General features: G+C 46.4%; 1 protein-coding gene across 1 annotated transcript in view; it reads right to left on the minus strand.

Moving 5' to 3' along the window:
* Positions 1-20762, minus strand: part of adgrv1 (adhesion G protein-coupled receptor V1) — a 539532-nt gene that overhangs the window by 88913 nt on the left and 429857 nt on the right. Inside the window, exons 84-85 of the mRNA XM_059969328.1 lie at positions 15316-15432; positions 11924-12102 (exon numbers count right to left, since the gene is read on the minus strand). Of these exons, the coding sequence (XP_059825311.1) occupies positions 11924-12102; positions 15316-15432 (296 nt within the window). The remainder of the gene's footprint in view (positions 1-11923; positions 12103-15315; positions 15433-20762) is intronic.

Consider the following 20762-nt stretch of genomic DNA (forward strand, 5'->3'; position numbering starts at 1 on the left):
ACTCCATTCTTTAAGAAAGGAGGGAGACCTTAAGACCATAAGACTATAATTCATAGGAGCAGAATTAGGCCACTCAGCCCACGAGTCTTCTCCGCCATTCCATCATGGCTGATCCCAGATCCCACTCAACCACATACACCTCCCTTCTTGCCATATCCTCTGATGCCCTGACCGATCAGGAAACTATCACCCTCCGCCTTAAAATACCCATGCACCTGGCCTCCACCGTAATCTGTGTCAAAGCATTTCACAGATTCACTACTCTTTGGCTAAAAAAATTCCTCCTTACCTCTGTTCTAAAAGGTCACCCCTCTGCTTTGAGGCTGTGCCCTCTAGTTCTGGATACCCCTAACTGAGGAAACATCCTCTCAACATCCACCCTATTTTGTCCTTAAAACATTCAGTAGGTTTAGGTGAGATTCCCCTGCATTTTTCTAGATTCCAGTGAGTACAGGCCCAAAGCTGCCAAGCACTCCTCATATGTTAACCTCTCCATTCCCAGAATCATCCTTGTGAACCTCCTCTGGACTCTCTCCAATGACAACACATCCTTTCTGAGGTATGGGGCCCAAAACTATTGACAATACTTCAAGTGTGGCCTGACTAGTGTCTTATAAAGCCTCAGCATTATCTCCTTATTTTATACTCTGTTCTCCTTGAAATAAATGCCAACATTGCATTTGCCATCATTACCACAGACTCAAACTGTTAATTAACCTTCTGGGAGTTTTGCACAAGGACACCTAAGTCCCTTGCACCTCTGTTGTTTGAACCTTCTGCTCATTTGAATAACAATCTGCACTATTGTTCCTTTTACCAAAATGCATTATCATACATTTCCCAACACCGTAATCCATCTGCTACTTTTTTGCTCAGTCTTCCATTTTGTCTAAGTCCTGCTGCAATCACATCGCTTCCTCAGCACTACCTATCCCTTCAACTATCTTCACATCATACACAAACATTGCCAGAAAGCCATCAATTCCATTAATCATGGTGGAGGATTACAAATACCTGGGGATACGAATTGACAATAAAATGGACTCGTCAAAGAACACTGAGGCTGCCTACAAGAAGGGTCAGAGCCGTCTCTATTTTCTGAGGAGTCTGAGGTCCTTTAACATCTGCCGGATGATGCTGAGGATGTCCTACGAGTCTGTGGTGGCCAGTGCTATCATGTTTGCTGTCGTGTGCTGGGGCAGCACGCTGGGGGTAGCAGACACCAACAGAATCAACAAACTCATTCTTAAGGCCAGTGATGTTGTGGGGGTGGAACTGGACTCTCTGATGGTGGTGTCTGGAAAGAGGATGTTGTCCAAGTTGCATGCCATCTTGGACAATGTCTCCCATCACTCCATAATGTACTGGTTAGGCACAGGAGTACATTCAGCCAGAGACTCATTCCACTGAGATGCAACACTGAGTGTCATAGGAAGTCATTCCTACCTGTGGCCATCAAACTTTACAGCTCCTCCTTCAGAGTGGCAGACACCCTGAGCCAATAGGCTGGTCCTGGACTAACTTCCACTTGGCATAATTAACTTATTATTATTTAATTGTTTATGGTATTTATTATTTATTATATTGCTATATTTCTACACTATTCTTGATTGGGGCGACTGTAGCAAAACCCATTTTCCCTCGGGATCAATAAAGTATGTCTGTCTGTCAAATCACTGACAAGCAATGTGAAAAGCAGTGGTCCCAATACTGACCCCTGAGGAACACCACTAGTCACTGGCAGCCAATCAGAAAAGGTCCTATTTATTCCCACTCACTGCCTCCTGCTTGTCAGCCATTCCTCTATCCATGTCAACAGCAACACACACAAAATGCTGGTAGAACACAGCAGGCCAGGCAGCATCTATAGGGAGAAGCACTGTCGACGTTTCGGGCCGAGACCCTTCATCAGGACTAACCGAAAGGAAAGATAGTAAGAGATTTGAAAGTAGTGGGGGAAGGGGGAAATGCAAAATGATAGGAGAAGACCAGAGGGGGTGGGATGAAGCTAAGAGCTGGAAAGGTGATTGGCGAAAGTGATACCGAGCTGGAGAAGGGAAAGGATCATGGGACGGGAGGCCTCAGGAGAAAGAAAGGGGGGGGGGGGAACACCAGAGGGAGATGGAGAACAGGCAAACAACTAAATACGTCAGGGATGAGTAAGAAGGGCAGGAGGGGCATTAACGGAAGTTAGAGAAGTCAATGTTCATGCCATCAGGTTGGAGGCTACCTAGCCGGTATATAAGGTGTTGTTCCTCCAACCTGAGTTTGAGTTCATTTTGACAATAGAGGAGGCCATGGATAGACATATCAGAATGGGAATGGGACGTGGAATTAAAACGTGTGACCATTGGGAGATCCTGATTTTCCTGGCGGACCGAGCATAGGTGTTCCACGAAACGGTCTCCCAGTCTGCGTCAGGTTTCTGCTCTCAAATGCATCTCTCCCATTTCCCGCACATCTGCCCTCACCCCATCAACCCGCCACCCTACTTGGGATAGGGTTCCTCTTGTCCTTACCTACCACCCCACCAGCCTCCAGGTCCAACATATAATTCTCCGTAACTTCTGCCACCTCCAACAGGATCCCACCTCCAAGCACATCTTTCCCTCCCCCCACCTTTCTGCTTTCCGCAGGGATCGCTCCCTACGCGACTCCCTTGTCCACTCGTTCCTCCCCCCCCCCAACCCTTCCCCCTATCTCCCTCTTGACACTTATCCTTGTAAGCGGAACAAGTGCTACACCACCTGCCCTTACACTTCTTCCCTCACCACCATTCAGGGCCCCAGACAGTCCTTCCAGGTGAGGCGACACTTCACCTGTGAGTCAGCTGGTGTGGTAAACTGCGTCCGGTGCTCCCGGTGCGGGCTTTTATGTATTGGTGAGACCCGACGCAGACTGGGAGACCGTTTCGCTGAACACCTACACTTGGTCCGCTAGAGAAAGCAGTATCTCCCCGTGGCCACACATTTTAATTCCACGTCCCATTCCCATTCTGATATGTCTATCCATGGCCTCCTCTACTGTCAAAATGAATCCAAACTCAGGTTGGAGGAACAACACCTTATATACCGGCTGGGTAGCCTCCAACCTGTTGGCATGAACATTGACTTCTCTAACTTCCGTTAATGCCCCTGCTCCCCTTCTTACCCCATCCCTGACATATTTAGTTGTTTGCCTGTTCTCCATCTCCCTCTGGTGCTCCCCCCACCTCCTTTCTTTCTCCTGAGGCCTCCCGTCCCATGATCCTTTCCTTTCTCCAGCTCGGTATCACTTTCACCCATCACCTTTCCAGCTCTTAGCTTCATCCCACCCCCTCCGGTCTTCTCCTATCATTTCGCATTTCCCCCTCCCCCCACTACTTTCAAATCTCTTACTATCTTTCCTTTCGGTTTGTCCTGATGAAGGGTCTCGGCCTGAAACGTCGACAGCGCTTCTCCCTATAGATGCTGCCTGGCCTGCTGTGTTCCACCAGCATTTTGTGTGTGTTGTTGTTTGAATTTCCAGCATCTGCATTTTTCCTCTTGTTTGCTCTATCCATGCCAGTTTCTTTCCGGTAACAGCATAGGATTTTATCTTGTTAATCAGTCTCATGTATAGCTCCTTCTCAAATGCCTTCAGGAAATCCTAGAAAATGACATCCACTGTCTCTCCTTTGACCACCCTGGTTGTTACTTCCTTGAAGAACCCTAACAGATTTGTCAGGCAAATTTCACTTGACAGAAACCATGCCGACTTTGACTTACTTTATTGATGGGCCAAATGGCCTAATTCTTCTGCTATGTCTTATGGTAATTGTAAATTGTCCTGTGATTTGGCTCGGGTTAAATTGGAGGTTGCTGGGCGGTATGGCTCGAAGGGCCAGAAGGACCCAGTCTGCACTTTATCTCAATAAAATAAATAAATATATGTTAATTTTATTCATATATGGCCACACTCAGTTAGTTCTGCACTGTGTTTTATAGGATTGCTTTTATACTTATTTTTATTTTTTTTTGTTATTGTCTTCCGTTTTATGCTGTATCAGATCCGGAAGATCGCCATGGACAGTAACCAAGCCTGGCTGCAAAGATGGTTGGGCATAGGGCTAGCAACCCCATCCTGTAATAACCCAGAGCTACAGAAACACCAGCAGAGGCTCCAAAGACCTCATTTCTGGGAGAGAAAGGATCTTTGCCTGGAAGATATACAAAGTCATGTGATGAAAGCGAAAGCCACAGGGCCAATGCCCCAGTAAGGATGATGGGCGCAGGAAGAAGAAGGAGCTCAGATCCAGAGTAACAATCATTTCATTCTCCATTATATTCAGGAACTGAAGAATGACAATAAACAATCTTGAATTAAGCTAATGCAATATGCAGGCATGTCCTCTCAAATTATTGAGAGTCTCAAATCATTGTTGGTAGAATCTCAGTTGGTGATGAGAGAGCTTACAGGAGTGGGATATGTCAACTAGAGGAGTGCTGCTACTGCAGTAACAACAGACGAAAGAGCTGATTGTGGACTTCAGGAAGGATAAGACGAAGGAACACATACCAATCCTCATAGAAGAATCAGAAGGGGAGAGAGTGAGCTGGGTGTCAAGATCTCTGAGGATCTAACCTGGTCCCAACATACTGACACACATAAAATGCTGGTGGAACACAGCAGGCCAGGCAGCATCTATAGGGAGAAGCGCTGTCGACGTTTCGGGCCGAAACCCTTCGTCAGGACCGCCCGAAATGTCGACAGCCCTTCTCCCTATAGATGCTGCCTGGCCTGCTGTGTTCTATCAGCATTTTGTGTGTGTTGTTGTTTGAATTTCCAGCATCTGCAGATTTCCTCGTGTTTGCCCAACATATTAATGTAGTTATAAAGAAGGCAAGACAGCAGCTATACTTTATTAGGAGTTTGAAGAGATTTGGCATGTCAACAAATACATTCAAAAACTATAATTGTACTGTGGAGAGCATTCTGACAGGCTGCATCACTGTCTGGTATGGAGGGGCTACTGCACAGGACTGAACAAAGCTGCAAAAGGTTGTAAACACACACACACACACACACACACACACACACAATCTATTGGCAAATAAATCGTCTAATGAGGAGTGGGTCCATTAATGAATTCAATGGGTGCTTCCACATCAATATTAAAGGCACTTTGCATGATTTTTTTAATGAATCCTATTTGAAAAGTCACATGGATGATTGCACATGACTTTTCTTTAAATAATCACATGCAATAATGGAGAAATCCAGATGATTTCTCAAAGAAAACAATCTAGTTTAAACTGGTGTCTAAGTATGAATCATGTCTAACAGGGAATGTAAATACTATTCTCTAGCCTTGTTGAATGAAATTATATTTTACAGTTCAGAACTTAGACATCTTGGAAAGCCATAAGCTGTCTGTCAAAGCATTGCATGAAGCTTGAGAATTATGTTTAGAATATCACTGATTTACCACATCACCGGGGCATTGAAAATACTTCACTCCAGTGCACACAGGCATTTTACGACTGAAAAATATATTGGATAATTGTATATCTCAAAAGCAAGAGTGAATCAAATAAATCTGATGATGGTTGAGGGGAGACTGTTTAAGTTCCTGGGCAACACAGCAGTGTAGCGGTTAGCATAATCACTTCACAGTACCAGTGATCATCGATCAATTCCCACTGCTACCTGTAGGGAGTTTGTATGCTCCCCCCATGACCGTGTGGGTTTCCTCCAGCTGCTCCAGTTTCCTCCCACAGTCCAAAGACATATCATTAGGGCTAGGGTTAGTAAGTTGTTGGCATGCTATATTGGTGCTGCAACTATGGTGACAATTGTAGGCTGCCCCAGCACGATCCTCGTTGATTTGATGCAGACGATCCATCGTCCCGTATTTTTCATGTTTCAATTTACCCGGGACAAATGAAAGCTAATCTAAGGCGTGACAGTGGTTATATTTCATTTGGAGTTTGCAGAGACTTGGTCTGTCACCAAAGATTTCTGCAAATTTTTACAGATGTACCATGGAGAGGACTCTAAATGGTTACATCACCATCTGGTATGGAGGGGCCTCTGCAGGAGATCATAAAAAACAACAGAAAGTTGTAAATTCAGCCAGCTCCATCCTGGGCACTAGTCCTCCCGACATTGAGGACACATTTGAAAGACAGTGCTTCAAAAATGCAGCATCCACTATTAAGGACACCCATCACCCAGAATATGCGCTCATTGCTACCATCAAGTAAAGGGTACAGGAGTCTGAAGACACACGTATATTTTAGGAACAGCTTCCTCCCCTCTGCCATCAGATTACTGAATGGACAACAAACCTGTGAGCATTCCCTTTACACCCATGATTGTGTCATCACCCACAGCTGCAATCTGCTAATTAAATTTGCTGATGACACTACATTGATTGGCCTTATCTCAAAACAATAATGAGGTGGCCTACAGGGAAGAAGTCATCGCTCTGATACAGAGGTGTCAAGAAAACAATGTCGCAAAAACGAAGGAACTGGTTGTGGATTACAGGAGGAATGGAGACCGGCTAACTCCTATTGACATCAATGGATCCGGGGTTGACAGGGTAACCAGCTTTAAATTCCTCAGCATCCACATCACTGAGGACTTCATGTGGTCTGTACACACCGGCTGTGTGGTAAAAAAGGCACAACAATACCTCTTTCACCTCAGATGGTTAAGGAAGTTCAGTATGAGCCCAAATTCTAAGAATTTTCTACAGGGGCACAATTGAGAGATCCTGACTGGTTGCATCACTGTCTGGTATGGGAACTGTACCTCCCTTAATCGCAGGACCCTGCAGAGAGTGGTGCCGACAGCTCAGTGCATCTGTAGTTGTGAACTTCCTATGATTCAGGACATTTACAAGGACAGGTGTGTAAAAAGGGCCCGTAGGACCATTGGGGACCTGAGTCACCCCAACCACAATCTATTCCAGCTGCTACCATCCGGGAATGGTACCGCAGCATAAAAGCCAGGATGTAACAGGCTCTGGGACAGCTTCTTCCACCAGGCCATCAGACTGATGAACTCACATTGATTTGAGTGTACTCTGTATTACATTGTCTGTTCTATTTATTAAAATTATTTTAAATTACTATGATTGCACATTTAGATGGAGGCATAACTTTAAGATTTTTACTCCTCATGCATGTGAAGGATGTAAGAAATAAAGTCAAATCAATTCAATTCGGTACATTTTAACCTCTTCTTGTAGTGCTTATTTAATTTAATTATATATATTCTTCTTGTAATTTGTAGATTTTTATTATGTACTGTACTGAACTGCCTTTGCAAAACAACAAATTCGATGATACATGCCAGTAATAGTAAAACTTACTGAATTTGATACTCTTATTTCTCTTCATTTAATCTCTTCTAATCTCTCTCTATCCTATGACAGAAATTGAGATTGTTGAATTCTCTTTTAACACAGCAGAGACAATTCAGCCATGCTAACTGAACATTTCAGATCCATATCTGCCCTGTGTTGTGCGTGACTCTGGGTACTGTGTTTCATACCTTGGCCCCAGAGTTATGTCCTTTCATTTGGCCGTATTCATGGGTATTCATGTATGGTTGAATTAAACTTGAACTTGCGTATCACCACATTTTGCCAAATCTCTATCTGCTTCAAAGAGGCACCGCTGAAAGTGTACATGGGAAATACGAGCAGGATATTCAAATTACTTCTACTGATTGTGAAAGAATGCAAATGTTTGCTTGGGAAGGATAACAAAATTCCTTCCACTGATTTGTTCAGAAAATTAAATAAGAGGTCTGATAGGGTTGCAAATAAGAGACAACAAATAATCTTAATGCAAAGTATTCACTAATGCATTTTGGTTTCTCATGGAATCACCATTTAATTTGGTCATTGAAAAAAGCTGAGAGTATGGAACTAAGCAAATGCACCAAAAATGATTTCAAAGCTGTATCCTCAACACAAGGTGAAAAAAATGCAGACTGTACAATTAGGGAACACCAATGCCTTTGAATGGAAAATCCCACAAAAAGCTTTGGATTCGGCCCAATACATCACAGGTAAAGCCTTCCCAACCACAGAGCCCATCCACATGAAATGCTGTCGTAGGAAAGCAGCATCCATCATTACAGCTCCTCACTAACCAGGCCATACCTTCTTCTCACAAACAAGAGAAAATCTGCAGACACTGGAAATCCAAGCAACAGACACAAAATGCTGGAGGAACTCAGCAGGCCAGGCAGCATCTATGGAAAAGAGTAAACAGTTGACGTTTCAGGCTGAGACCCTTCATCAGGACTAGAGGAAAAAAGATGAGGAGTCAGAGTTAGAAGGTGTGGGGTGGAGAGGAAGAAACGCAAGGTGATAGGTGATACCGTGAAGGGGGTGGGGTGAGGTAAAGAGTTGGAAATTTGAATGGTGAGAGAGATACAGGGCTGGAGAAGGAGGAATCTGATAGAAAAGGATAGAATCCATGGAAGAAAGAAAATGGGGAGGAGCAACTGAGGAATGTGATGGGCAGGTAAGGAGGTAAGGTGAGAGGGGAAATCAATGTTCATGCCATCAGGTTGGGGGCTACCCATATGGATTATAAGGTGTTGCTCCTCCAACCTAAGTGTGGCCTCATTGCGACAGTATAGGAGGCCTTGGACCGACATGTTGGAATGGGAATGGGCCACTGGGAGAACCCACTTTTTCTGGTGGATGGAGCATAGGGGCTCAGTGAAGTGGTCTCCCAATCTACGTCGGGTCTCACCGATATACAGGAGGCCACACCAAGAGCACCAGGAACAGTAGATGACCCCAACAGACTCACAGGTGAAGTGTCGCCTCACCTGTAAGGACTGTTTGGGGCCCTGAACGGTACTGAGGGAGGAGGTCTAGGGACAGTTGTAGCACTTGCTCTGCTTGCAAGGATAAGTGCCAGGAGGGAGATCAGTGGGGAGGGACGAGTGGATAAGGGAGTCGCATAGGGAGCGGGGTGTGGGGGAGGGAAAGATGTGTTTGGTGGTGGGATCCCGCTGGAAATGCTCACTGTTACCTTCAGCTAGAAGGTACAGAAGTCTCAGGACTTGCACCACCAGATTCAGGAACAGTTACTACCCCTTAACCATCAGACTCCTAAATAGAAGGGGATAACTTCACTTATTTGACCCATCGATGAAATGTTCCCACAACCAGTGTTTTCAGTTTCAAGACTCTTTATCGCATTATATCATTCTTGTTATTTATTGCTATTTATTTATATTTTCTTTGCACAGTTTGTTGCCTTCTGCACTCTGGCTGATTTTTACTCTCCTAGTATAGTTACTACTCTCTAGATTTGCTGAGTATGCCCACAGGAAAATGAACCTCAGGGTTACATATGGTGACATATATGTACTTAGAAAATAAAATTTACTTTGAACTTTGGGGAGGAAGTACAGGAGCATGATGATCCACAATCAATATTCTAGGAACAGCTTCTTCCTTCTGCCATCAGATTCCTCAAAGGTCCTCAATCCCAACTTCATTATTTCTCTTTTGCACCATTTATCAGTATGTCACCAAAGACTCCATCAAATTTCAACAGATGGTGGAGAGTTGTTCAGACTGGTTGTGTCACAGTCTGGTGTGGAGGCTCCACTGCACGGCACTGGAAGAGTTGTCGACTCAGCAGCTCCAACCCTCCCCTCCGTTGAGGACATCTTCAAGAGACAGTGCTTCAAGAAGGTGACATTCATCACTGAGGACCCTCACCATCTGGGACATGCCCTCTTCTCATCACTATCAACAAGGAGGAGGTACGGGAGCCTGAATATACAAACTCAGTGTCTTAGGAATAATTTCTTCTTGTCTGCATTAGATTTTTGAACTATCTGTGAACTGGTGAATACTGCCTCTCTATTCCTCTTTTGTCCTATTCATTTATTTATTGTAACACATAGTGATTATTACCTCTTGCACTGTACTGCGGCCACAAAACAACAAATTTCATGATATATGTCAATGATAATAAATCTGATTCTGATTCTGTGATTGCTGCGACATCAAATGCAGATACTCAGTTCCACAGGCCAGGTGTGAGAAGTAGCTAGGCCTGACTGAGGTAACAGTCTGCAGACAGCCCTGAAACCATGGTAACTTCCATGAAGATAACCGATTAAAGCTGTCAGGATTTCCAAAGTTAACTGGATATTAACTTTCAATCATTGTAAAATTAATCACAGCGAATCAATGCACAGGTTTCACCTATAAATAGTTTATGACTAATTCCAGTTTTCTAGTTGCTGTCTGAACTCTCGGATCGAGGAGAATATACATTGATGACATCATATATGCTACAATAAAATAGTTAGCAGACCTATGAGGAAAACATTACTTAGGCCATTCAACCCTTTGGGTCTGCTTCTCATTTCAACGTGACTGATTTATTATCCTTCTCAACCCCATTTTCCTGCCTTCTCCCCATAATCTTTGATGCCCTGTCTAATCAAGAACATACCAACCTCTGCTCAATGATTTGACTCCACAGCCCTCTGTGGCAATGAATTCAATAGTTTAACCTTCTGGCTAAAGAAGCTCCCTCTCTTCGAAAGGGATGTCCTTGTATTCTGAGGCTGTACTGTCTGGTCCTGGACACCACCCCCCCCCCTACTATTAGAAACATCCTCTCTGTGTCCATTCTATCTAGGCTTTTCAATATTTGATAGGTTTCACTGAGATCCCCCCTTACTCTGAGATAGATATTCCTTCCAATTCTGGTTTGATACCAAGCACCAGAACTGATATATGCAAAAGAAGGATGTGCGTGTATGTTTGAAGTGTTTGGATGTGAGACAGCGGGGGAGGGTGTGCAGGAAGAGGCTAAATTGATGTCGGATTGACGCAGTTTTTCATGCTAAAGTACAAACAGGAAGTGGTTAATTCTTCACCAACTCACAAAATAGCAACTTGGCCTAATTCTACAGTTGACAAAAACTGTCCACACCCTGTTCGACTGCGGGAAATCGCAATCAGGCCCGAACAATGTGTACTGAACACCAGAATGCAGCTCATGTTTCAGATTCTGTTGTATCACTGTCATTCTTTAAATGTGAAAAATAATTATAAACAGCCACCATAATATTCCTTATTTTTGTTTGATTCACGCATTCACGTGAAGGTAAATGAAAATTGGCCTTATGTGCTTCCTAATCAAAAATAGAGAACATAGAACATTACAGCACAAATACATACACAGAACTGAAGCGTGACATAACAGAAAACACTACAGCCCAGTACAAGCCCTTCAGCCCACAAAGTTGTACCAACTTCTTAACCTACTCTAAGATCAATCAATGTCCCAGTACTTTACTTCGCCCCTCCGCCTCCTGGTTTCACCAATCACCTTGCGTTTCTCTCTCCCCTCCCCCCACATTTTAACTCTAGTCCTCAGTTTTTTTCTTCAGTCCTGCCAAAGTGTCTCAGCCCGAAACACCGACGGTACTCTTTTCCATAGATGCTCCCTGGCCTGCTGAATTCCTTCAGCATTTTGTGCGTGTTGCTTGGATTTCCAGCATCTCCAGGTTTTCTCTAGTTTAAGATCAATCTAACCCTTCCCTCTCACCTCACCCTCCATTTTTCTTTCATCCATATGCTTATCTAAGAGACTCTTAACTGTTTCTAGAGTATCTGCCTCCACCATCATCGCTGGCAGTGCATTCATTGCACTTACCTCGTATCATCTTACACTCTCATCTTCCTTTGCTCTAAAAAGAGAAGCCCTAGCATGCTCAACCTTTCCTCCTAAGACATTATCTCTAATCCAGGCAGCATTCTGGCAAACCTGCTCTGTGCCCTCTTTAAACCTTCAACGTCTTCTCTGGAATGAGATGACCAGGACTGAACATAACAAGTCTCCGGAAATGACATGGGTTCGAAATCTTTCAGATGTCATTTATGGACACTTGCAATACTTACACATCACCATGTACCGAGCCATAAACTTCTTGCATGGTCCAGTTGTAGCCCCCTCGCAGTATAATTACAACCAAGGCCACGACAAAGGCAGGTAACCCCCAACTCAGGCTGAAGAACAGCAAGTACCGTCGATCCGTGTGCTCATCATTCATCACAAGCACCTGCCAGAAATTGACGGACTAAAGGTAAGAAAAAGAATAATTTGTTAGTTATGCTTTATTGTCACCTGACTGTACAACCAGCAAAACAATGTTCCTCTGGCCATTGACTCACCCACAAAATATTTATCTCACCCAGCACAGAAACCAAAATATTAATATAAATAAGTTAATAAAATATAATTCAAAATGCATCTCATGCACAGCATAAAAACATTAAACAGTAAGCAATAAACAGCTTGGTTTCCTAGTGGAGACCTCAGTGGTGGGAGGGTATTCATTAGTCTCACAGCTTGAGAGAAGAAACTGTTACCCTGTTTGGTTGTCTAGCTCTGATGCTCTTGTACCACCTTCCTCTTGGTAGTGGGTCAAAGAGATTGTGGGATAGTTGGTAGGGATCCTCAACAATGCTTTGGGCCATTTGTCTGCAATGCTCCCAGTAAATGTAAATGAGGAAGGAGATCCCAGTAATCCTCTCGGTGGTTTTTACTCTCCTCTATAGGGTTTTGTGGTCTAATGCCTTGCAGCTTCCTTACCACACAATGACACAGCCAGACAGGACACCCTCGATAAAGTTAGAATGGGGGAGGGGGACCTCGCACACCGCAACCTCCTCAGAAATTGTAGACGCTGCTGTGCTTTCCTGACTAGTGAGGAGATGTTGTTGGTCCAGGTTAGATCATCTGTTACGTGCACACCAAGGAACTTTGTGCTCTTCACTCTCTCCACAGCAGAGAGTGGATGACCTGTGCCTTCCTGAAGTCCACATCACCTCTGTTGTCTTCTCCATGTTGGGACTCAGGTTGGTGTTCTCACACCATTTGACAAACCTCTCTATCTCCTCTCTGTACGCTGACTCATCTTCGTTGCTGATGAGCCCAGCCCCTGTAGTATCATCCATGAATTGATGATGCAGTTTGAGCTGAAGCTAACAGAGCAGACATGAGTCAGCAGCGGGCTGAGCACACAGCCCGGGGGGAAGGGCACCAATGTGCAGCAAGATGGAGCTTGAGATGCTTCTGCAGCCAACTCCGACTGACTGGGTCTTTTCTTCAAGAAGTCCAAATTCCAGTTACAGAAAGGGATACTGACTCCCATCGAGATAGCATTACCACCAGCTTCTGAGGGATGATTGTGTTAAGTGTCGAGTTGAAGGCAATGTCCCGCAGTATGAGGCGTCATTTTGTAGGTGGGACAGGATGGAGCAGAGGGCTCAGGTTATGACGTCAGCAGTGGACCAGGTGAACTGGAAGGTGGGATTTTGCATGATCCATTCAGCCACAGTCATCACTTAGGCCAACTGCCATTGCTCTCTTGGGCACTGGATAATGGTGGCTGCTTTGCAGCCTGCACAGAGAGTGGACTGTTTCAAAGAGATATTAAAGGTATCCGTTAGCTGGGTCCAGGGGTGCAGTGTTAGCTGGAGCACACCCAGCACATCTTTAAGAAAAAAGCTGAAATAAACAAGCTAATTAATTAGGTGTTGCCCGGCAGATCAGAGGCGATTGCCGATTTCACTTGCTCTATGCAATGTTTACTCCACTTTCCAGGGCCCTGGAGCCTGTAGTTGTTCCGTAGTTTGGTCAATTTAAACGCCAGCTCAGACAGGCTGAAAAGACAGGGCTGTCAGGATCGAGGTGACATGCCAAATCTACACAAACTTCTAATAAAGTATAGGTGCTGCTGTGTTTTCTTTGTAATGACAGTTATGTGCTGGTCCCAGGACAGATGCTCTGACACTTTTCAGAGGGAGAAACGTCAATCCTTAATGCCAAAGAATTTAAAGTTATTGACCCTCTCCACCTCAGTTCCTCTAATGAAGACTGGCTTCTGGGCAGCACCTAATTAATTAGCTTGTTTATTTCGGCTTTTTTCTTAAAGATGTGCTGGGTGCGTTCCAGCTATGACTGCACCCCGGGCTGGGTCACACAATCTGTCGACTTCTGACAGGCTGCCTCTGGCACATCTGGGACTGGGTCAGTCGTTGACACAAATGGTACATGTCATTGTATGCTTTACTGTAGATGTGACAAATAAATCTCAATCTGAATGGGAACTGAGCTGACACTAATTGCAAACGTCATGGCCCATGTTATTGTACCAACTCTTTAACCTGCTCCAAGTTCAATATAGCACGAGTTCCCAACCTGGGGTCCACTGTCCCCTTGCTTAATGGCAGTGGTTCATGGCATAAAAAGAGTTGGGAACCCCTGATCCAATGCTTCTTATCAACATAATTCTCCATTTTCTTTTCATCCATGTGCCTATGTCTCTTCAATGACACTAACGTATTAGACTGTACCACCAACCCTGGCAGACTGTGTTGCACGCACTCACCTCTGTGACATCCCACCCGTCTCTCTGACATCCCACCCCACTCCCTGACATCCCATCAGCCTCTCTGATGTCCCACTTATACTTTCCTCCAAATACCTTAAAATAGTGCTGATTGAAATTATTGCATTATCAAGTTATCAGTGTTACTGTCTGCTTTTTGGAGAAAAGCATCAATGGTAAGTTCAGAAATAGTCCTTTTAATTAAGTTTGCTCTTCACACATCAAGAATAGGAAAGCAGCATCCATCATCAGCACCCAGCATTCGGCCAAGCTTCCTTCTCACTGCTGCAAACAGGAAGGAGGCACAGGAGCCAGGTTCAGGAACACTTACTACCCCTCAACCAACAGGCTCTTGAACAAAAGGAAATAACTTCACTCACCCTAACAATTAACTGTTCTCAAGACCCATGGAATCATTTTCAAAGGGGTCTTCATCTCATGCCTCAATTTATTTATTCATACATACACACACACACGCGTGCATGTGTGTGTGTGTGCGCGCGCGCGCGTGATTTATTTATTTATATATATATTTATCTATTTATATATGTATATATTTTTCTTTTTTATATAATTTATTTATTTATTCTTTCTTTTTCTATTTACACAGTTTGTTGTTGTATGCTCATTATTTCTCTGTCCATTCTGTTGAGTGCGGTCTTTCATTGATTCTTTTCTGTTTTGTGCATTTACTGTGAATGCCTACAAGAAAATAAATCTTTGGGTTGTATATGGTGACATGTCTGAACTTTGACATTACATTTACTTTGAACTTTGAGCTGTTTGATTTCAGGGATGTGCTCTCCCTGTGTCGTTAGTCTTACACATTTTAATAACTGAGAACCTTGCCTACTTCCTAAAGACCTCTCCGAGAGTGGGGCCAGACTACTCACTGACCTGAATGAGCATCCAGCTGAACTGACAGAGGTAGAGGTAATGTATCACCAATCCAAGCGCAGAGCAAGCCTCCTCTGTGAGCTCTCGACCGAGGTACGCAGACATCAGAAACGAGATCTGAAATCGGAAGGGATATCTTTAAATAGTATCATCACCAATAAACCCACAACACCTGCAATATGTTAAATCTCCTCCATACTTGTGGTAGGAGAAACTCTGTCAATGCTCAATCAGCCAATGTGAATATCACCTGCTTTCTGAGACTGAAACAAATAGAGTTTCTGCAACATAATCTTGTTCCAATTTCAGCGACTTGTTCCAATGTCGTGCAATTTGTCGTTTTGTTAATAGTTAATAATTGTTAACAATAGATAACCAAATCAATTGGGGTGCCATGGTAGTGCAGCAGTTAGTGTGATGCTATTTCAACTTGGGGCGTCAGAGCTCAGTCCGTGTCTTCTGTGAGGAATCTGTATGCACTCCTCCGGAATGTGTGCTTTTCCTCTGGTTTCCTCCTACAGTCCAAAGATGCAGCGGTTGGTAGGATAATTGGTCATTGTAAATTGTTCCGTCATTAGGCTAGGGTTAAACTGGGGGTTCCTGCTGGTGTGGCTCAAAGGGTTGGAAGGGTCTATTCCATGTTGTATCGCTAAATAAATAAATAAACAAACCTCAAACAAAATGAACATAGTGCAAAAAGGGTATAGGGAGGTAGTGCTTCTGTAACACAAACTCATTATGCACCTGGAAGAAATGGCAAAGTTGTAGCGGTGTGCTACACGCAGCGCTAAAATTACGACACGGAGTCGGTAACTGCAGTCGAAGGAAAAAACTTTATTTGAAAACATCAGCCTCACTTTTAAGCCTCCCTCAACCGGCCCCCCATGGCGCAGAGGCTCCAAAGCTCTGTGCTCGCAAACCCCCGTAGGCTATCTAATTGTGAGTCAGTTCGGATGCGCCAGGAAATGGGTCGCCACATAACCCCCCCCCCAGAACCGGCGATACACCCCCCAATGTCCACAGTCTGGGCCAGAACCTGCTTGGGAGGTCGGCCTCTGCGCCGAGGCGCCGGAAACTCGGCCGGTTGCGCCAGGTCCACATGGGCCGGTTTGAGGTGGTCCACCGTGAAAACCTCCTCTTTCCCCCCAACGTCCAGCACGAACGTGGACCCGTTGTTCCGAAGCACCATAAACGGCCCCTCGTATGGCCGCTGCAGCGGCGGCCGATGCCCGCCCCTTTGTACAAACACAAACTTACAGTTCTGTAGGTCTTTGGGTACGCAGGTCGGGTGCCGCCCGTGCTGTGAAGTGGGTATGGGTGCCAGGTTACCGAGCTTCTCGCGTAGTCTGCCCAGGACTGCTGCGGGTTCTTCCTCTTGCCCCCTTGGGGCTGGTAGGAACTCCCCGGGGACGACCAGGGGCGTGCCGTATACCAACTCGGCCGACGAGGCGTGCAGGTCGTCCTTGGGCGCTGTGCGGATGCCGAGTAGGACCCAGGGAAGCTCGTCCGCCCAGTTGGCTCCTCGCAGGCGGGCCATGAGGGCCAACTTCAGGTGACGGTGGAAACGCTCCACTAGCCCGTTCGACTGTGGGTGGTAGGCAGTTGTGTGGTGCAGCTGAGTCCCCAAAAGGCTGGCCATAGCTGAACACAGGCTGGAGGTGAACTGGGCGCCTCTGTCGGAGGTAATGTGGGCTGGTACACCAAAGCGAGATATCCAGGTGGTGACCAGGGCTCGGGCGCAAGATTCGGAGGTGGCTGAAGGGAGGAAGCGGCGGTAGAAATTGACCATACCTACGAATTCCTGAAGGCCTTTGATCGTGGTGGGTCGGGGGAAGTGGCGGACCGCATCTACCTTAGCGGGCAGAGGTGTTGCCCCGTCTTTAGTAATCCTGTGGCCCAGGAAGTCAATGGTATCGAGTCCGAACTGGCATTTGGCGGGGTTGATTGTAAGACCGTACTCACTCAGTCGGGCGCAGAGTTGACGGAGGTGGGACAGATGCTCCTGACGACTGCCGCTGGCTATGAGGATGTCATCCAAATAGATGAACGCGAAGTCCAGGTCCCGTCCCACCGCGTCCATTAACCGCTGGAACGGCTGTGCGGCATTCTTCAGGCCGAACGGCATGCGGAGGAACTCGAAAAGGCCGAAAGGGGTGATGAGAGCCATTTTGGGGACGTCGTCAGGATGCATCGGGATTTGATGGTACCCTCGGACGAGGTCTACCTTGGAGAAGATCCGTGCGCCATGCAGGTTTGCTGCAAAGTCCTGAATGTGCGGCACAGGGTAGCGGTCCAGTGTGGTAGCCTCGTTCAGCCTGCGGTAGTCGCCGCACGGTCTCCAGCCCCCCGTCGCTTTGGGCACCATGTGCAGGAGGGAGGCACATGGGCTGTCGGACCGCCGGATGATCCCCAATTCCTCCATCCTCTGGAACTCCTCCTTCGCCAGTCGGAGCTTGTCCGGGGGAAGCCGCCGAGCGCGGGCGTGGAGGGGTGGTCCCTGGGTCGGGATGTGGTGCTGTACGCCGTGCCTGGGCATGGCCGCTGTGAACTGCGGTGCCAGAACCAATGGGAACTCTGCCAGGACTCTGGTGAAGTCGTTGTCGGACAGCGTGATGGAGCCGAGGTGAGGGGCTGGCAACTGGGCTGCACCCAGGGAGAACGTCTGAAAGGTCTCCGCGTGGACCAGTCTCTTCCTGGGCAGGTCGACCAGTAGGCTGTGAGCCCGCAAAAAATCCGCACCCAGAAGCGGTTGGGCTACGGCGGCCAGTGTGAAGTCCCACGTGAACTTGCTGGAGCCGAACTGTAGCTGCACCTGACGGGTGCCATAGGTCCTTACTGTGCTGCCATTCACGGCCCTCGGGGGGGACCCGGTGCCCTGCTGCGGGTGTCGTAACTCGTCGGAGGTAAAACGCTGATCTCAGCCCCAGTATCGACCAAAAACCGGCGTCCCGACCTTCTATCCCACACATACAGGAGGCTATCCCGATGGCCAGCCGCCGTAGCCATCAGCGGCGGCTGGCCCTGGCGTTTCCCGGGAACTTACAGGGCGGGCGACAATGGCGGGCTTCTGCGCCCCACCGCTGGTGGTAGAAGCACCAGTGTTCATTGGGCCGGGGGTTGGCGGGCTCTGTGGCCGGGCCTGGACTGGTTTGCTGCTGGGAGCGTGGCTGGGAGATCTGTGCGATGGACACCCCGCTCACCTTTTTGGCGTTCCACAGCAAGTCCGCCCGGGCTGCCACCTTCCGGGGGTCACTGAAATCCGCGTCGGATAGCAGCAGGCGTATGTCCTCAGGCAGCTGCTCCAGGAATGCCTGCTCAAACATGAGGCATGTGTGTCCGTCGGCCAGAGACAACATCTCATTCATTAAAGCCGATGGAGGTCTGTCGCCCAAGCCATCCAGGTGCAGTAAACGGGCAGCCCGCTTGCGCCGTGAGAGTCCGAAAGTCCTGAGGAGCAGGGCTTTGAATTCCGTGTACTTGCCGTCTGCCGGGGGCGACTGTACGAACTCCGCGACCTGGGCCGCTGTGTCCTGGTCGAGGGAGCTCACCATGTAGTAGTAGCGGGTGTCTTCTGAGGTGATCTGGCGAACGTGGAATTGGGCTTCGGCTTGCTGGAACCATAGGTCCGGGCGCTGTGTCCAGAAACCCGGCAGTTTCAACGAAACCGCATGAACAGAGGCGGCGTCGGTCATTTCTGGTCCAAAAATCGTTTGGACCGTCGGGGTCACCAATTGTAGCTGTGTGCTACACGCAGCGCTAAAATTACGACACGGAGTCGGTAACTGCAGTCGAAGGAAAAAACTTTATTCGAAAACTTCAGCTTCACTTTTAAGCCTCCCTCAACCGGCCCCCCATGGCGCAGAGGCTCCAAAGCTCTGTGCTCGCAAACCCCCGTAGGCTATCTAATTGTGAGTCGGTTCGGATGCGCCAGGAAATGGGTCGCCACAAAGTGTTGATATAAGAGTGCTGGAGGACACACTCATGAAATGCTGGAGGAACTCAGCAGGTCAGACTGCATTGACGCAGAGGAATAAAGAATCGATCTTTTGGACTGAGATCTGTCATCAGTGTGGTATCCCTGACTACTGGCAAAGTCCCCCTCTAGACACCTGCCAAACCGAATCTCCAGTCTGGCATCATTTAGCCCAGACTTTCCAACTACTGGCAATATCTGGTCATAGCACCCGACAGACGTACACTGAAGTCCCTCAGCACCCAGTGAAGTAGAGTCTTGTCCCAAACCATCGACTGTTTGCTCCTCCCCACAGATGCTGCCTGACCTGCTGAGTTCCTCCAGTATTTTTTTTGTGTTGACTGGATTTCCATTTTCAATAATTTGAATTTCTTTAAAACTTTCTGTTTCAGTTCAAATTGAATATATTATATAACATCTGAAGAACAATTGAAATGATATTAAACAGCAGCATAAAGTATAACATTACTAAACGGTCTCAGTTTAAAAAATAAATGAAGTATCTTCTCCTTCAATTTTAACACACAAGCAACTTGAACTCAAATACAAATCTCACACAAGAATATTCCACTCATTACATGCGTTAATTGCTCTAGTAAAAGTCACTCTATTAATATACAACATTTGCTTATTTATTGAGACACAGCGTGGAACAGTCCCTTCCAGTCTTTGAGTTGCTCAGCCCAGCAACCCCTGATTTAACCCTAACCTAATCACAAAACAATTCACAATGACCAATTAACCTACTACCCGGTACGTCTTTAGACTGCACGAGGAAACTCACACATTCCACAGGAAGGACATACAGACTCCTTACAGAGGACTCAGAGCATTGAACTTTGAACTTCAACACCCCAACCTGTGATAGCATCGTACTAGCCGCTAAACTACCATGGCAACATCAGCGTGAAAGAACGATAAATAGAATCAATATAGCTAATGGCCATGTCTGGAAATGGGAACACAGTAAAGTCGAATAAATGTACTCTCCCATTTTCTGTGAGAATGGACTTAGTAACGACTCCCTCATAACAAGATCTTATTTGATCTTTAAAGAATGAGTACCTTTGCTCCATCTGCCAAAACCAGAATTTCCTGGTGGCCAGCCATTTAAATTCCAATCTCCATTCCTAATCCAACACATTGGTCCATCGCCTCCTCTTTTGCCACGATGAGGCCACTCTCAGGGTTGAAGAACAACACCTCACATTCCATCTGGGTAGCCTCCAACCTGATGGCATGAACGTTGATTTCTTCTTCCAGTAATTCCCCCCCCCCTTCTTCTATTCCCCACTATAGCTTCACAGCTCTTTTTCTCAACTGCTTAACACCTACCCCTGCTGCCTCTCCTCCTTCCCTTTCTCCTATGGTCCACTCTCCTCTCCTATCAGATTCTTTCTGCTCCAGCCCATTACTGTTCCCACCCACCTGTCTTCACCTATCACCTTCTAGCTTGTCTCTCTTTCTCTCCTAT

The sequence above is a fragment of the Hypanus sabinus genome, chromosome 5, assembly GCF_030144855.1.
Source record: "Hypanus sabinus isolate sHypSab1 chromosome 5, sHypSab1.hap1, whole genome shotgun sequence".
NCBI lineage: Eukaryota > Metazoa > Chordata > Chondrichthyes > Myliobatiformes > Dasyatidae > Hypanus > Hypanus sabinus.